Source organism: Larimichthys crocea, chromosome XXIV (assembly GCF_000972845.2).
Source record: "Larimichthys crocea isolate SSNF chromosome XXIV, L_crocea_2.0, whole genome shotgun sequence".
NCBI classification, from domain to species: Eukaryota; Metazoa; Chordata; class Actinopteri; family Sciaenidae; genus Larimichthys; species Larimichthys crocea.
Window position 1 is genome coordinate 8,849,025 of NC_040034.1, and position 18,445 is coordinate 8,867,469.

General features: G+C 40.3%; 2 protein-coding genes across 2 annotated transcripts in view; both read left to right on the forward strand.

Moving 5' to 3' along the window:
• Nucleotides 1-714: 714 nt before the first annotated feature.
• Nucleotides 715-6,681, forward strand: nipal3 (NIPA like domain containing 3). The gene is made up of 11 exons (XM_010756992.3): nucleotides 715-955; nucleotides 1,208-1,276; nucleotides 1,632-1,803; nucleotides 1,926-1,985; nucleotides 2,272-2,417; nucleotides 3,545-3,641; nucleotides 3,796-3,931; nucleotides 4,606-4,694; nucleotides 4,810-4,873; nucleotides 4,997-5,091; nucleotides 5,296-6,681. The coding sequence occupies exons 1-11, from the start codon at nucleotides 920-922 to the stop codon at nucleotides 5,463-5,465; spliced, it is 1,134 nt and encodes a 377-aa protein (XP_010755294.3). The 5' UTR covers nucleotides 715-919; the 3' UTR covers nucleotides 5,466-6,681.
• Nucleotides 6,682-7,719: 1,038 nt separating this feature from the next.
• The window catches only part of rcan3 (regulator of calcineurin 3), a 35,478-nt gene continuing 24,752 nt past the window's right edge, over nucleotides 7,720-18,445 (forward strand). Inside the window, exons 1-2 of the mRNA XM_010756991.3 lie at nucleotides 7,720-7,857; nucleotides 9,513-9,778. Coding sequence (XP_010755293.1) covers nucleotides 9,569-9,778 — 210 coding nt within the window. The 5' untranslated portion in view covers nucleotides 7,720-7,857; nucleotides 9,513-9,568. The remainder of the gene's footprint in view (nucleotides 7,858-9,512; nucleotides 9,779-18,445) is intronic.

Sequence of the window (18,445 nt, forward strand, 5' to 3'; positions counted from 1 at the left end):
AATGATTTCTACCTGCTTCTGGAATATAAATGGAAAAAATGACCATGGTTGCCTTTTAAAACACCCGTCATTGACCTGCCTTTGTTTCGCTGCACAGCTCCCGTTATAGAAACTGTTGTTGACGTACTGTACTGTGTGCCACTCCTTCACTGCTGCAATGGCACAAAGGGGAGTGAAAACATGCCACCAGTGTTAGTCAGGATCACAATATGATGGCACGGTGAGATAGTCAGCATGACTTTTAGTTTGAATGAAGAGGCACTGCCTACATTCACTTAAAGATTTTTTGTGATTATGTGAGGAAATAACCTGTGTGTCATGTTTGATGATGATTCATGAGCAGATTATGTGGTTATGATGGATGTGAAAGACTGGCAGCCTGTCAGGTTAATGACACCAACCCAGTGCCCTAAAATGAGACTCTGACATTTGAGTGCTAATTAAATTAAGGTCTTCATCAGCACGAGATGTTCTTTGGATGAACTCTGCACAATGGCACACCCAAATGTCTCCAAGTGGTACTGCAGCCTGCAGAGCTAGACTGACATGCGTTTGTAAATTAATTCGGATTTAATCACATAAACAGAATAAAACAAACACAATCTACGTCATAATGTTATCTTAATTATCTTTTTCTTTGTGTGTTATTAAAAAAAAAAAAACACTTGATCATGTGATCCGTGCGTAAAAGGCCGTGCGTGCGTCAGGGGCGTAGTCTGGCACAGGTGGAAGCAGACAGTCCGGAAGCGAGATGCTCCTCCTCGTCACAAAGATGGTGTCTTCCTCGTCGTAATGTCAGATAAACACAAAGGAACGAGCAGACAGACACAACATGACACAGCGACGAGATGAAATGTTTGATCGTTAAAAGTCTGGCGGCTGTGAAAGGATTGATAAACTGCCTCTGAAGGCGGACACGATGCACGCCTTCAGAGCCGACGGAGGCTCTTATACGGTGAGACACTTCACTCTGTCACCGCAATGTTTAGTTTCACTTCTAAACACTCACACGGATGTTTTATATTTAGTTTTTTTAAGCCCAAAAATTCAAAGTGCTGTCGGATAAATTCCGGTCTGTGTGATGGTAAACAAAGAAACCCAGATGTTTGTTTTTGTTCAGTACAGACACATGCAATTAATTAGTGTAATTTATTAAATGTAACTGAAGTCAATAATAATGTGATTTATTATTATTATTTTTTTTCAGGATAATCTCATCGGGACTTTACTTGCTATTTTTGGAAATCTGCTCGTCAGCATCTCCTTATGTATTCAGGTAAAAAAAAAAAAAAAGTATTTTTGTGTGTTTAAAGTGATGACAACAAATAAAGTTATTATGTCATCCATATGGAATAGTTTCTCTGATTTCTGTGCGTCATGTCTCCTCTTCTGTCATCACCTTGTTAGAATAACCCGTTAGAGCTATAGATTCTCTTTGCAGCCGTGTTATCAAGCCTTCAATAGAAATTTGAAATGATATACATTTATTACCCCGTCCTGTTTGTGCTTCTAATTTAGACAAACAAAGCTAAAATACCTTGTTTGTCTGGTTTTAACTCTGCTTTTTGTGTTTGCTTTGTTTAAGCTATGTATACTGACGTTGTGTTTACCTGCACTCCTCTCGCCCGCAGAAATACAGCCATGTGACGTTAGCAGGAACCAAGGACACGCGTGCCTTCTACCGCACTAAAACCTGGTGGTGTGGTTTTGTACTGACCTGCCTTGGAGAGGGAGCCAACTTTGTTTCTTACGCCTTCGCCCCCCTCGCTCTCGTAGCACCTCTGAATGCTGTGTCTATGCTCAGTGCGTATCTGTTCCACGTCCCCAAATATTTTAGTAGTAGATGTTAAGAGATAAACACATTTAACAGATCTGTGTTCAAATCTCGTGTTATGCATCTTTTTTGTTTGTTTGTTTGTTTTCAGCCAGCTCAATTCTGGGCCTCATTTTTCTGCGTGAGAAATCCAGGCTAAAAGACTTTGCACGTAAGTTCATGTGTGTAACTGAAGATGTAATTGCACCCGGATGCAAATAACTTTGAACCTGTCATTGTATGCAAATGTTTTATCTGCCTCAAATTGGCAAAGTTCTCTACATACCGCATGCCTAGCTGTTGCAGAGTGACAGAGTGACAGATCACAGACCTCATAAAAGTGACATAGTACTCATTGTGCTGTTGCCTTTATTTCATGTTTGTTAAATGTCCTAACATATTTCCTACTTCACTGGAACTGATCACATGTCTTTTTCTTTTTTATTTATTTATTCCAGGGCGCTATGGGCTGTCCTTCCTGGGCTGTATCCTAACCATAGGAGGAACATACCTCTCTGTAGCATTCGGACCAAACTCCCATGAAAAGCTCAAAGCAGAGAACATAGTGAGGCATCTGGTGGGATGGCCTGTTCTCTTGTATCTGGTAAGATTCTGATCATTTACAAGAAAGTTCAGAAGGCACAGTCCACTCAGTTCATCCTTTCAAATCTATTTAATTTCCACCTCACACTCACCGAACGGATAGAAGACAATTAATTCAGGTGCAGCAGCTCAAATGTGACAAATTACGGTTGCACGGTTACACCTGTGGGACTACGAAATGCAATTTCTACACACGCACGTCACCATTTATGATCTGTAAATAGAACAGCATTCAACAGCAGTACAGGTTTGGTGATTCTAACGTCGCTGTTGTTTTTTTTTTGCTGAGACTGTAAGAGGTGTTGCATAAACTCGACTCAATTTCTGTTGATTTAGTTCATATAGTTGTTCAAACTGTGTTTGTGAAGGTTTGTTGTGATTGCTGTTCCTCTTTGTAAGGTCCTGCATTTGTCACGTGTGTGTCTTTTAATACGTAACACTTACAAAGAAACCTGCACAAGTGAGTCAGGTTAGGTGCAATACCAGTGACCAGTATGTGTCACCTTTAATGAATTAACTATCTGAAAACCACATTTACAACATTTAAAGACATCTTGCAGAGGCAAGACGAGACTAGATAGTCACTCCCTGGGCTGCTGATTCATCGTTCGCACATACTGCATAACTGCATTTGTGTAAAGAGGTAAAAATTTCTTCATGAATAAATACGGTAAATATACAAAGGCTAGACAGCTGCATCAGCAAAGAGGAATGCTGGTTGCAAACAGAGCACCGTCAACACCGACTGCGGCTGACTTTGTGGGATATTTTCGTTACAACACTACAAGCTGTAGCCATAAATAGAAACTATAAATCTTCTGTCAGCCTCAGCCATAACCAAACATTGTGAGCTTTACTAAATTGGTGTCAACTGCAGGGCTGCTGTATTGTATCTCATGTCTGTTATTTATTATTTGGTCCTCTCCTTTTAGTTTGTGTTCTACTAACCTGCACTTGGCTAATTTCCCAGCCCTCGTTACCTGTGTTATTAAGCACACATGTTTGTCTCTGGCTGTAATATTAATTGTGATATCACTGAATGTGGCACTCACTGCAGTTCCTCCTGTTTTATTTGATTTTGATATTAATTAGCTGTTTGTTGTTGTTTGCTATTATCCTTATTGACAGCTCCTGGAGATCATCACGTTCTGCCTGCTTTTATACTTTTACAAACAGCGCCGCTCTAACTACCTCGTCATTATTCTGCTTTTGGTCGCTCTACTGGGTGAGTCTCCGGCATTAAAGTCAGCCAATTTCATGCCATGTCTGTAAAGTCAAGCTATTGTCATACTTGATTAGAATACAATGCCACGTTTCTTTCAGTGTTCCAAAGGCACCTCAGCTGTTTGTTCTGTATTTAATTGTGCTTTGGTACACAGGATCTGTCACGGTCATTACAGTGAAGGCGGTTTCAGGCATGTTGGTTCTCACCATCGAGGGCACCATGCAGCTTGACTACCCGATCTTTTCTGTCATGTTTGTGTGCATGGTGGCTTCAGTGGTCTTCCAAGCAAGGTGAGTGACAGGCAACATCAAAGGTGATGGCATGGTGGCTGCAGCTGGTTGTCAGTGTTAAAAATATATATATATTGGCCTGCTATTCTTTAACTAGTCCACGCATTTGTTATTTCTAGGCTGGACTATTGTAACTCTTTGTTAACAGGCTGCTCTAATAAGTCTCTTAGGACTTTGCAGTTAATTCAGAATGCTGCACGTGTTCTGACAGGAACCAAGATCAGAGATCACATCTCTCCCATTTTGGCTTCCTTGCATTGGCTACCTATTAAATCTAGAATAGAATTTAAAATTCTTCTCCTTACTTACAAAGCTCTTCATGGTCAGGCACCATCTTATCTAAAAGAGCTCATAATACCTTACTACCCCTCTAGAACACTGCACTCTCAGGATGCTGGGTTCCTTGTGGTTCCTATAGTTTCCAAAAGTAGATTGGGAGCCAGAGCTTTCAGCTATCAGGCTCCTCTTCTGTGGAACAAACTACCATTCTGGGTTCGGGAGGCAGACACGGTCAACACCTTTAAGAGTAGACTTAAGACTTTCCTTTTTGATAAAGCCTATAGTTAGGGCTGGCTCAGGTCATCCCTTAGTTATGCTGCCATAGGATTAGACTGCCGGGGGACTCCACCCCCCACCTAGGGTTTGATTTGATTTGGTCATTGTGTGTCTTCTAGGTTTCTTTCCCAAGCTTGTCATCTATACGACTCCTCTCTGATTGCCAGCTTTAACTACATCCTCTCCACCATCTTTGCTGTGGTAGCTGGTGAGTTGTTGAGTGGGGCACCGGTGCCTCATTAGCACAACAGTTTGCTCCTGCTACACACCTTTTTAGAGTCACAATGTGGAAGTCAAAGATTTGTTTCTTTTCTGGTTTTCAGGAGCTGTGTTTTACTTAGAGTTTAATAATGAAGACGCCCTTCACATCTGCATGTTTTTGTTGGGGTGAGTGATCGACTCTCACCTCTATCTCACGAAGATGTTCTAATATGTTACAGCAGGAAAAAGCACAGTTTATGATGTTCTTTTAAGTCAAGGCTATAACTGATTATTTTGTATTTTGTACAGAGTTGCTTTATGTTTCCTGGGGGTCTTTCTCATCACCAAAAACAGGAAAAAGACTAAGACCTTTGAGCCGTATGTCACTATGGATATGGCCAATGGTTTGTATAATCTTTAACATAAATACTGAAAATCTCTTGAGAATTAAAGCTACACATGACAACATTTCTAAGCATGGCATTGTTATGATTTGAATGTATTAAATCTGCCTGTTAAACACTAAATATAAAGTCCACTACACATACATCTGTTTGCATGGTAGTTACTTACTTTTACCTTTTCCTCCCAACTCTTTCCATCATCAGGTGTCCCAACTATTCATGACAAAGGCCTGGTGGATTTCAATGGTTCTTTCTCTTATGGAGCTCTGGTCAACAACGACGGAGTGGCTCCTGCTACTCTACCAGTAAACCAGGAACAACCACCAGTCATTTCTAGATCCACTGATGGTGTGTCTGACCTAAAGAAAGATTAAAACCGAGTATTTCTATTGTTTTTTTTTTCTCTCTTTTTACACTTTCCAAGGACATTGAAATGCCAAAATGGGTATGTTCTGATTTTTTTTTTTTCCCCCCTCATGTATACACAAGACCAACCTCTGGCCCAGTAGTGGGTGTCCACTGGGTGTTAAGATGTTCTGTCACTTTGCCTTACACTCCTCTCCACAAGTTTTTCTTTACGAAACCAAAAGATGACCTTGAGAAGCATTCCCTTTTCTGAGAAGATGTCAGCTGTATTCATTCCAAAAATGAACTGAAACAACCTGAAGCTGCTGAGTGCAGCGGTGCACTTCAGAAATATGACAGCAGAGACGGTGTTGTGCCTTGAAGCTTACTGCCTGTACTCTGTGTTAGTGTTGAGATGTGAGGATTTACTTCCATGACTGTTAAGCAGTTTTGTTCCCATTCACTCATTAATGGGAACAAACAGTGTTCTTCCATTGAGTTACTTCTCAAATACCAACAATGTTGGATAATGTAGCTGCGGACTGTTTCAGAAGACTTGCCAATGAACATTTTAATTTAAAATACCTGCCTTATATGAGCAGGTTTCACTCCATTTTTCTGCCTATTATTATCTGTTTCATCGTATTATTGCTCTTCCTGACGTGACCAAACAATAGGTACAATTGTTTTAATTTATTGTAATGTATTTATATAGTTTTAGTGTGCCTTATAAAGTAGCAGTACACTGGATAAAATACTGTAAGGTAGCACGTAACACGGGTAGATAGATGATTGATTCACTATAGCAGTTTAGTTATCAAGATTGGATTTGATTGGAATAATAATAAAACAAAACATTGAAAGGTAGTAATCAATAAACAAACAATAAGAAAGTCTAGATTTAGTTTCTGGCTAAAATCATTAATCGGCATGGTTGCTCAATTAACCTGATGTTAACCTGGAAGTTTATAATATAAAAAAGTATTCAGCTAGTGTTGCTAAATTAACTTCAACTAAATGAAATGTTTAAAATTATTCAAGTGTAGCCTTTATGTCAAATATTTACAAGCTGAATAATAATGCAACAATGAGCGAAATGGCACTTAAGCAATCTATGATACTAAACATGTTCCACTCCTTAACAATACTCCACAATAAATAAACAAATAGTGGCATAAATTGATCTCTCAACCATTATGTGGCGATGTATTTCTACAGTGTTAATAAAGCAGTCTCCCCACAGTGTTCAGTGCATGTTTCTTTTTTTTTTTGGTTGCATGGCACAAATCCTCTAGTTTTGAAAAACCACTAGGGTCAAAATGCACAAGGTCAGCAGACAGTTTGATGTTCAAATTTAGCGAATTTTGTTTTCGCTGTTTTAAAATCACACTGATATCACCCACCAGAACGGCCCTGTTTTCCAGTCATAACTAAATATTTCTTGGGTGAAAAGTGCAATGCAAACAATAAATGGTCCAACATACAGTATGCAGTATCACGGTTGAATCAGTCGTGTCATAGCACATAGGGTCATTCTACCAACAGGAAAACCTCCAAGATCTTTGACAGATTAGAGTGACACCAATGCAAACTGAAAGCTGCAAAAAGTCATTGACCATGTTTGTGTCAGATTACAGAAGGGGGTGAAGATGAAGATGATTCAGTGGCCTTAAAACTACACTTTAATTCATTTAACAGTGTTTGCTGAGTCATTATAATCCTGTAATCCTGTATGCAAGCTGACACACCTGGCTTTAGGATTCAAGGATTCAAGGATTCCAGGGGAAACCAATTTCGTTTCATCCCATGTTTACATGTGTTGTAATGACAATAAAACTCCTTGAATCCTTGCTGAGTCATTATAATCCTGTATGCAAGCTGACACACCTGGCTTTATTCTGAAATCCTAAATATTTCTAAATAAATAGATAAATAAAAATACATCACTGAGCGCGTGCAACAGGTGGATCCAGTGAATTGAAGTGTGTCAGGTCTCTAGAAACATTTATGTCTGTAGACATGTGAACCCATCACGATGACACACTGTACCACAGACAGCTGATTGATCCACAGACTGTCTGAATGTCAAATTAAAAGCACGGTTTAACAGCAGAGCGCTTATGTGCCACTTCAGCTGCTTGGGTCGCCACCAATCTTGAATCAGAGCATCCTCCCCCTTTCTGCAGCCTGATTGGTCGCTGCGAGCCTCCGCCGGTATTTGATTGGTCTCACCTGCGGGTCCTGACGCCGGAGTAGGCTGCATCAAATAGTGTCCAATAATCCAGTAATAACAAAACACCGACGGGTCTGACAGCAGCCGGGTTCATAAAACTAACTCACCGAGAAACACGCTTTGTTTTTTTATTTAGTCCGCTTGAAAATGGGTCGTTTCGGCCGCTGTCACTGACTCACTGTTGCGAGGTGAGTAACAAACAATTTTTTACATTTGAAACGATTTGAAAGCAACAAAAATAAAAATAAAACAGTAACTTCATCTGTGCGTGTGCAACCATGACTCGGAGCTAAATTGCGTTTATGTTTTCCCTCATTATTATAATTTAAACACGGTGTTTCACCCGGTAAATAAAGTCATTCAACGTGGAAAATGTCTTACTTTTATGATACACGCCCGTGTTGTCATTATGCACGAACCCTTTTACGTAATATCCAGGGGTTTCCTCCGGAGTACACGATGCAAACATTGATGTCACAAGCCTGCACGGCCATTTATACTGTGGACATGTGATGAAATTGAAATTGATGTTCACCTGCTCTGTTTGCACGTCCTTTTCACAGAGATGGCATAACAATAGGACACGGTTATTTTCGTCTATAATCAATATCTAAACCGTATTTGTCCAGAAGATTTAAGATCAGCTTGATTTTCAGGTGGTGTTGTGATTAAAATATGGATGATAAGCTTCAGTGGGTTAAATGTCCCACTAGATGGCACTCCAGTAACAATGTTGGATGTTTCACATTAGGGGTCAGGCTTTGCTTCATCATAACCCTTTTTAAAAAAAATAATATTTTATCATTGTTTTCATGCTTTCCCACGTGTTGCTTTATTTTACAGCGTGCAGAAAAAAACTGTTACTGTTAACTATTTTTTTTAAACAATTATGAAAGAAGTTAATGCTTTGAGCCTTTTAAATGTGAATATTTGCTGATTTTCTTAGTCGTCTGTGACAGTGAACCGAATATTTTGGGGATTTTGGAGTGTCATTTGGACAAAATTGTAATTAAAATGCATCACCGTGGACTTTGGGGGTTCATTTCCTAACGTTTTTATGGAAACAAAGACTCAATCAGGAAATCAGGAAAATAAAGAATCATTCCTTGCAGCTGTAAACAAATAATCTATGGGTTTCTTGCACAAATATTGTTGAAAGTTAGGCTAGTGCTTAATGCTTAATGATTAATTTCTTTACTGATTAATCTGTCGATCATTTTCCTGATTGAGCTATTATCTTGTTGGGTTTCTAAAATGTCAGAAAATTGCCCAGAGCCCAAGGTGATGCCCAAAATCCAAATATGTTTGATTTTCTGTCATAACAGGGTAAGAAAACTAGAAAATGTTCATATTTGTTAAGATGTAATCTGAGAATTTGAACATTTCTCCCTTTAAAAATGGCTGAAAACAATCAGTCACGTATCAGAATGGTTGGTGATTAATTTAACAGTCGACCATTTATCATTTAGTAGGGTAATCTTTGCAGCTCTAGCTTGTAGCGTGTGTTGTTTGAGCCAGGATAAACATTAAATACAGTCCCTCCAGGCATCATTGAAAGGTAGCAGGTGGTAGATTTTCTACAGATATACAACCAGATATAAGTAGATCGAATCATGAAACATCCACCTTTCCCCTTTCTGTTTTCTATTTTTTTCCTCTCCTGATCTTTAACTGTCACTCATTCCTTCATCTTCCTTCGTTCCCTTATCCATTTCTGTCTTGTATATATCACACAGCCTGTGTGGTAAGCACCAATATCTCGCTATCACCTCACAAGCATCCAGCCAGTATATTCACCTTATCTCACAACTTCCACCATCTCTTAACCTCCCATCTCCCCCAGTTTCCAGCATCTGTGGTCCTCACCTGCCTATCAGCAGCCTCCTAAAAGCTTCAAGCATGTTGCGAGAGAGCTCCAAGGCGTGGAGCAATGGCTCGGAGGCCTACAGCAGCGATCCCGAGGAGGACGAGGAAGAGGAAGAGGACATGGTGTTTGGGGAGACTGATCAGGACGGCATGGCGGAGGAGATGATGGATTTAAGTGACCTCCCCACAGCGCTCTTTGCATGCAGCGTCCATGAAGCTGTTTTCGAAGAGGACTCGCACAGGGTGAGGCGGCGCAAACTCACTTTCTGGGTCAAATTTTGGTGCTGTGTGTGTGTGTGTGTGCGTGTGTGTGTGTGTGGGTTGATGCGTCAGTCTGTGAATGTTTGAGTCATCCTGCTGAACGTGTCGGCGCATCTGAGATTCAGAGCCCAGCAACAAGTGCATGATGTCATCAACAGCTTTTGCTCTTGTCTGTCTTGTTGCTGTCTCGAGCTGCACTGCACACAAACACACACACACACACACACACACACACACACACACACACGTACGTACACGTACACACAAGAATGCACACATACACACATCCTGATGCTGTTATTTATTTGCCGGGGAACGTGAATGCGTGGCAATGGATTGCAAAGAATCGTCACCATGCTCATTCTGTCAGCACGCAGTGTGTTATTTACGCATGCATGTGCGCACAGGCCTCGTACAAAAGACCACATACACACAAAGGGTTACATTTGTGCCCATGCACGCACACACTGTGTATCTTCTGTAGGACATCCTGTTTTCCAGAGGAAGATACAAAGAAAATACGTTTAATTTTCTGCCCCCTTTAATCCAATTATGCTTTCCTACCATCCCTCCATCCTTTCAGCTGGTATCATTCTCTCAAGTCTATCCACCCATCTCTCTCTGCTGTAAGTCTCTGAAATCTATCCACTCCCCATCGTCTCCCTCGTTCTGATCACTTTCTCATTAACTTTCTTCCCCTTCCCCCGTCCCAAGCGTTCTTTATTTATCCTCTCTATATATGTAAATGCAGGGAGGCTAAATGCGTCGCATGCACAAAATCCCTTTAAATGAATCACTTCTGTTTGTGAGGTTGCTGTTTGTACACCCATTGCTCTTAGCAGTGGAGTCTGCCCCCTTCCCCCCTCCTCGCTTCATTACAATTCATACTCCAGCTTTTAAGTGGAAATGCCACCCACACACCCTTCAGCCAGAGCATGTCAATAGATTGTTCTCCATATGGCTCAAATAAATGAGCTTCACTAAAAATAGAACTTTTGACATTTATTTAAACTTTCAGAAAAACGAGGACAGGAAGGGATGAGGTATGAAATTAAAAAAAATAAAAATAACAGCCTGCTTGTGATATTTTCAAAGCACGAACGGGGAATTTAAGAGGTTGTTTTTGGCTCGTAGCAGCGCTGTTTGGTTCTGCAAACGCACACATGCACTTACAGTCCGTAACCTATTCTAAAATAGCAAAATTTCAGCATTTTCCTAACTGCTAAAAACTTGACATCTCTAAACTCAGTGTCTACATCCTTTCAGTGAAGAACAGGGACATGGCAACCTACATTTTTGTGTCTTTGGGCTCTTGGCTCCCAACACCGACATTACCTTCTGTTTCTGTTCTCAAAGGCCTGCATGCAGGAGGATGGGCTGTTTCTGTAATCACACTGTGCTCTTTTAGACAAGGAGGGAGAGAGAGGGAGAGAAAGAGAGAGAGATGTGCCCTCATATTTATAAGAAGCTCTTAGCAAGCTGTAAAAGCCTTTTTCTTTCTTCTGCATTAGTGAAAAGAAAGTAAAAACCTAGTGGCATACTTTTCTCTTTTATCTGCAGTATTTTGTTCCTCTGTCCGGCTTTTAGGTAAAACAGAAAGACGCCTTGTAAGTGCTTTATGTTTCTTAAGGAAGTTCAACTGAGGTCTGGTCAGATCACCCCACTTCACCGCTTAAATGATTAGGTTTATTATTCATTTACTAATTAAAATAAAATCTCATGATTAAAAATTTGGCTGTGCCACTACACTTAATGATTTAAATGATCTCTCACAGAGGCCCAAATCACTCATTTCACTCGTTTCTCATTTAAGATAACAAATACGTCTTGTTTTTAATTTTCCATGTGTCATTATTATAGACAAAAGCAATATTTAAGTTAAGGCTAGTGACACTTATCTTTTATGCTTATACTATTTAGCTGATGAAAAATACCCACATGGTAATCTAAAAAATGAACATGTGGCATTCTTTGGAAAAACTTTTCCAAAAATGTTATTTTCCTTCCTGGAAAAAAAATCTATTAACTGTTGTTGTAGTATTTTAGTTATCTTGTAATATTTCTTCAGATATGTCAGATACAGGCTGCCAGTCTCCATCTCCCCGTGTAAACACACAGACAATAAATCCAGGACTATTCAGTTCTGTTCCCAACCATGAGTGAAATATGTTGTTTTTTATGTATTATTGGAACATTGTCATTAACCATACCAAACCACTGAAAACCTTCACCGAACAGATACCGAGTCATTTTAGATTTGACCAGGAAAATGCTGAGTCGCCTATACCTTAGACAGGTTCTCGTCATGCCCTGAGGCATGATCAGCTATATTCAGTGTATGAATACAATTAACTGCTTGGCATAGAGTGAACACAGCTGCAGCCGAGGCAGCGTCTAATTTTGACATGATTTATTATCTACAACCCCCCCACAAAAGAGCAAGCATTAGGGAGTTAGACACAGAAGGTGTGAGTGGACAACGTAAGGAGGCAAAGTGGTTGTCAAGAGTAAAGTCAGAGAAGCCATTATAAGTCGTCCCTCATACGTAGAGCCCAGTGTATATCAGGCCTAATCAGCACAGAGCAAAGCTTCATCGCAGCTCTCGCTGCCGTCAGACTGAGCTCTACTCAATCCATAACCAGTGCAATCAGGCAAGCGCCAGCTGCAAAGCAGGAAACAGAAAACCAAACAAAATGTCTTTGCGTTGCTGCCCTGTGCTGTTACAGGCTGACGCTAAATAAATTATGCCAACTTAAAACTGCACTAAATCAATATGTCAAAAATGATTAAGGGTAATGTGACGGGTTCGCTCATAAACATACCCTGACAGAAGTGTGAAATGACTCTGCCGTCTACTGCCAGCTCTACAGAGCATTTTAGTGTCTTTCAGTTCATTGTTTTGGTGTTGCCACTCACATCAGCCTAATTTCCAACAATAGCTTGCAGGTGTTTTTAACAGTGAAGTTCATGTAAATCCACTGCACACTAACTGTTCAGCATCAAATAACAAATAAGTTAGTGACTAGCTGGTTAACATAGTGGACCATGCCTAAGAGAAAAAGACTTACTTTTTACTATTATTTAGGATATCATAGTTTCACAACTGCTTCCAGTAAAAGCTTCAAAGACCAACTCTTCAGCCTTTATTAGAAGCGTGTTTAGCTGACATAGCTGTGCGCCTTCATGCATGATGAGGGCATAAAAGGGTACTTGACAGTTTTCAACACGTACTACAGACTCATTTTGATCGGGCATTGAGTCGTATCTGACAGCATCACCTTCTGTTTTTTTTCCCAGTGTTCCTGTTACTGTAGATAATCAACAGTACACTCTTGTCAACAGGTTGGACAGAGACCGTTTCAACAGGACTTTGGTGGGAAATATTTCCAACGGTCTGCATTGTTTTCTGTTTTCATTCCTGTTTCCTGAGGATATTGTTTATGGAAATTTTTCTCAGAACTTTTTTTTTAGAAACAACACAATTGAACTCTCATTTACCTCTGTTGTATTGAGGTAAAGCAGAAATCTCAAAGACTTTGAAGCATTTTGAACCAAAACTATTGCAGTAGTTGCTAAATAACTTGTCCAGCATCTTCACTTGCAGAAGCCCTGTTCCTGTTAGCAATGCATTAGCAGTGCAGCAGCAATAGAGTACCGTAAGTATGTGAAAAGTTGAACTGATTTTGTTGACACAGCTCGCCTACATCAGTCTAATGTGTTTGATAGTGTGACTCATATATATATATATCGGGCAATAAAGTAAGACAACCCCGGAGCAGAGTGGAACAATGAAACACATCGGGGACTAAAGATAGCATGACAGGGGATGTGAAAAGTGAGATGTAAAGTGAGTGTCAGTGCGTGAGTATTATGTACACGCACACAATACGTGAACATACAGTGTGCATGCATATGTGTAGTAGTGATATGTTTGCATGTGTCAGACTACAGTCTATTTTGGGTGTCCGTCCCTGGGGGTGAACGTGAGGGTGCGTGAGTTTGGCAGGCTGAAGGTCAGACATGATGCAGTGCAGAGTGAGTGAGTGAGCGCCGCTGGCCTCCGCTCCTGCTGCGGCCTGGATATTATTCTGGTACACTGACTGGGGTTGTCTCACCGACCTGCCGTGCTTGTTTTGCCTTTGTTTATCAAAGAGGAGAAAGCAAAAAGCAATTTAAGAGAAGCAGACAACAATAGGAAGAACACTCTGGTTGAATTGCGCTGTTGTGGCACTCAGGGTGCAAGTATTTCTGAGATGACAATGTTTTCTTTTGCAGTGACAGTTTTCCATTTTCATCTGTTAAACTACATTACTCCTTGTGTTTTGATGAGCATGTCAAGTTGAAGTTACTAGATTTTCCAGCTAAATCTGAGCCTCTACTCTCTCTACTAGGCTGCAGATATAGATACAAGCTGACAAGATTATGTGACAAAGTATCTGTATCATAGTTTTTCTGCAGAGGTCAGGCACACCTATTAATAAAAGGTCTTTTCTGTAGAAATATTGGAAGCTAAAAAGAATTAGGGGATAAGGTATTTAAAGTAAATGTTAAAGGTGATTTTATTGTCTCATCACAGGCCAGTATGGATGCATGATTGACATCTTCCCCCACTCTCCTGCTTTACCTATTAGCACAGAACAAAATACACCTTAATAACCGAGTGTTCTCCAAACCAAACTGCCGCCATGCTGGTCAGCGTCAGTCAGTCCTGTTTCAGTTCAGTATGCAAAACAGCCTGGCAACATGCCACTTTTGCCATATTGATTTGACAGCACTTTGCGGCACATTGACAAAATACCACATGTACCAACAACATTGTAAACAACCCAGACTAGTGAACGTATATTTGACATGGCTTGTCGTGGCTGAATGCAAAATAAAAGGTACTGTACTGTTTTTACCAGATATGAAAAGATGAACAGTTTACAGCATCTCCGCTACTAGCTTCTGTTTGTTTATCAGCTGATAGAGATTCCTTAAATTCTTTAAAGATGCTATACACTGTTTGAGTGGTTTGAGTACGAAGCTGTCGAACAGTTGAAATGTGACAAATACTCAAGAAACTAAAACTAAAACTGTAGGCGGACTATCTGCATAAAGGCAGAAAGAAGGCGATGATTTCTCAGAGTGCACAAACAAGTCAATTAACAAGTATTGTGGATAATGAATTAATCATCAGTCAAGTGCCAAACATTTGCTTTTTGCTTTCCTTATTTTTCTATCATTAAATATCTCTGTAAATTGGACAAAACAAACAACTTGAAGGTTTCACGCTGGGCTCTCTGAACTTTGTTTGAACTTGTGATTTGTGGCTTGTCGCCGTCTCTCCGTTTGAAGAATCAGCCTTTTTATTTTCCTCACACTTCCTTATTTGCTCTTTTGTATATTCTACAAAAGAGGCTGATCCTTCAGTCTTTCTGCATTTGCACTCAGGAGATAATGCACTGTAATATTAAAAATATCTCTGAACACATTAATGTGATTTCGTATTTTTTGAAAAGCTAATTACAGCCCAGTTACATAAGTCTTATTATGTCATATTGCACTTTCTAAACCTCAAACATCTATTTAAAGACAAACATCCTCACGTCCTCATGATGTTTTTTCTCATATTGATACGTATGAGTATCAATATGAGAAAAAACATATTCAGTACCGTTCCCACATCATTTTTCCTCTTTGTTATGTAATTATGATTGGTTTTGTGTACGATTGCTTTGATAAAAGAGACAGCTCATCTTCCCTAAAGACTCATTTTGCCCCACCCTCACCCAAAAATGCAGAGGCTGATTATGAAACTATAAGATTTCGATGCTATGTAAGCCACTGTGTTGTGTGTCCTTAGTCGTGCTCCTGCGGGTTCTTTTTAAATCATTATTTTCTGGTTCATTCATCCTAAAAAAAGAAATGTTCTGTGGATGCAGAAGAAGAATAGTATTTCAACAAAAGAATACGATCACTTATTTGACTGATATGATGTATAAATGGACCCCCCGTGGATTGAGGTGTATCTACAACACAATCGTGCAGTCCATGAAGTTCTACTGTGTGAAAATTAGGGGGCTGAAATAAACCCACAGGAAACAGGAAGTTTAGTTTATCGTGCTTTAAGGATTTATGAGAACCACTTTAAAGTAGTCACTTGTGAATAAGGACGTTGTACTTGGCTGTACAGTTTGAGGCTCCAGTTTAACTTGACTCTTGCCTTTCTTTTGCCTTTCTGTTTACTTACAGAAGTTTGTTGATGTGTGTTTGCAACGCCCGTTCTCCCCTGAGGATGTTTTCTTTTTCGTGAGTTATTTGTGAGGAAAGAGGTGGGCAGACTGGCATCCAAATCAATTTCTGCCTGTTGTCATTTACAGAAAAGAACTATTGACAGTCTGTTGTTGTTGATTTTTTTTCTCTCTGCACTTGTTTTTCACTTTGCCGGAAAAAGGAAATACAATTGTGTATTTGACTCCCCCCCCAACTGAGTTTGGTTTGTTTCGTCTCTTGTTTGTTCCTGTTTAGAGCTTTCATTTTGTTCATTTCTCCCATGAGTGCTTTTATTCTCTGTCATTTAAGTCTGTCTCTCTGTCTAACTCGCCCTCACTGCCTTTCAGTGTCTCCATCACGTTTCTTATTGACAGTCTATACATAAGTTAGTGGCATCTATGGGCCTGTGGTCTGTCTAGTTCTGTTGTTGCGGTGCAGGTGTGTTGTCTGAGACAGATCTAGAAGCTATAGCATAACCCTTTTTGGCTTTTCATTCAGTTTGCATCCTTTAAAGTTTGCCATCTTATCCTTGTTCTCATCTCAGTTGCTACGAGAATCCCATGGCTTTAAATTAGATCTGTTTGAAGTGAAAGAATAGAGAGCTCTTCTTATCCTCTGGTGAACAGCATAGAGAGATTTCTCTCTCTTTCTCTTTGTTTGCCTTCTTCAGAAAATGGCACACACTTCTCAGAGCCCTGTTTTGTCTTTGAAGCTCTGCGACCGCCTCTGGTCCTTCCCCGCCCTTCCCCTTTTTGTTGTGTCTGGGATTCAAGCAGCGGCGATGCTCGCACGCTGGTTGGAGAGTCCGCATAACCCCATCGAAAGATTTGACCTGATTTCAAAGCAATCAGTGAAACCATTGGCACGTGTCACTCTGTGCTTCCTCGTCCCTCCTCTCCCTCCTGTCTCTGGACTCTGTCCCGCTCACATGGCTATACTACAGCTCATCTCTCCGGCTCCTAAGCTGCTGCACTGGGTTAAAACACTGAACAGCTGCCAGTGGACTACCAGATGTGGGCTGTGAACCAAAATCTCTGATCTGATACATCTGATGATCCATAGTCTATAAAATGTTGGGAAACAGTGAAAAATCCACACTGCTATTTTCCTGTCCTACCAGTCAAAAATGTTTTAAACTGGGACTACAATAAACTGTAAAAAATTAAAATATGTTGGTCATCTAATTAAAGAATTGAATTAGTAGAGTAGTAAATTATCAGAGAATCAGCAACATCGGACTAATCCACATACTGTTTTTTAGTGACTGTCAACAACAAGTTTAAAGAAACTTTATAGAATGTTAGAATTTGTATAAACATCTGTATAAAAGGAAAGGTGTTTATCTACTATCTTGCATCACCTCTTTATATCTGCAAACTTTCAAATCTTTAAATCGTGAAACATGGCAACAAATCAGCTGCTTCTGTGACTGTATACTTTGATGAGACTTGACTGGCAGCATAAACAAACAACCGTCATTATCAGATTTTGAGCTCGGAGGCACATGACACCATCTTTTCCCACCTGAGCCCCAGCCACTTCGAAGAGAGAAGAGCAAAAACAATAGACAAAATTTCCACATTAAAATAACTGGAACTGTTTGAATGTTGGAGGTTTCGATCCCAGTGTCATAACAATTAGAGGAAGTTTTTCACATATAAAGGCACTCTTTTCGTGCAGTTGCTTGTATAAATTTCCAATGATTACCGGCTCATTTTTGTTAATTAGGAGACAAGAGTTACAGTCAGAGTTGGCCTGTGGGAGTCAATCACTGTTAATTAAAGCTTGATTGCCAGAAGTCACGTAAAACTTATCTGTCAACATTTTTTCACATCTAAATCACTAAACACTGCAGCGGCTACAATCTCTCCCTTCACATTTCGTCCTGTCAGCTTGTCTGCAGGATACAAACCACCACATAAAACACATTTCTGGCTTTGAAGGAGTGTCAGTCGGGGCTACTTGTGTCATTTCCAGTTGATGGCTGGCGTCTGCTCATCCTCAGGTATTCATGCTGTCCTTTGCACCTGACAGGACCTCTCTCTTTCTGTCTCCCTCTTTCTATTTTCACTCACCCTCTCACTACTTTTATTCCCACGACTACATCATCCCACCTCTCTGTGCTTCTCTGTTCTCCCCCGCTTGTTCTCACCTACACTCTGTAGATCTATCCCTCTGCCCTGTAGACACTCTTTTATCCTCCCATCCCTCTGTCTCCCCCTGGCTCCCTGCGCCTGTACTTGGCTGCTTGCTTTATAAATAGCTTGGCCTAGATTACGGCAGCTGCATTGGCGTTGGCACCAGGGTTTGGTGTGGCTCGGCCAAGTGAGGTAGCCTGTTGTAATAAGAGGTTGGCAGTGAAGGGATGAAGCATGTGTATCTGTGTGTGTGTGT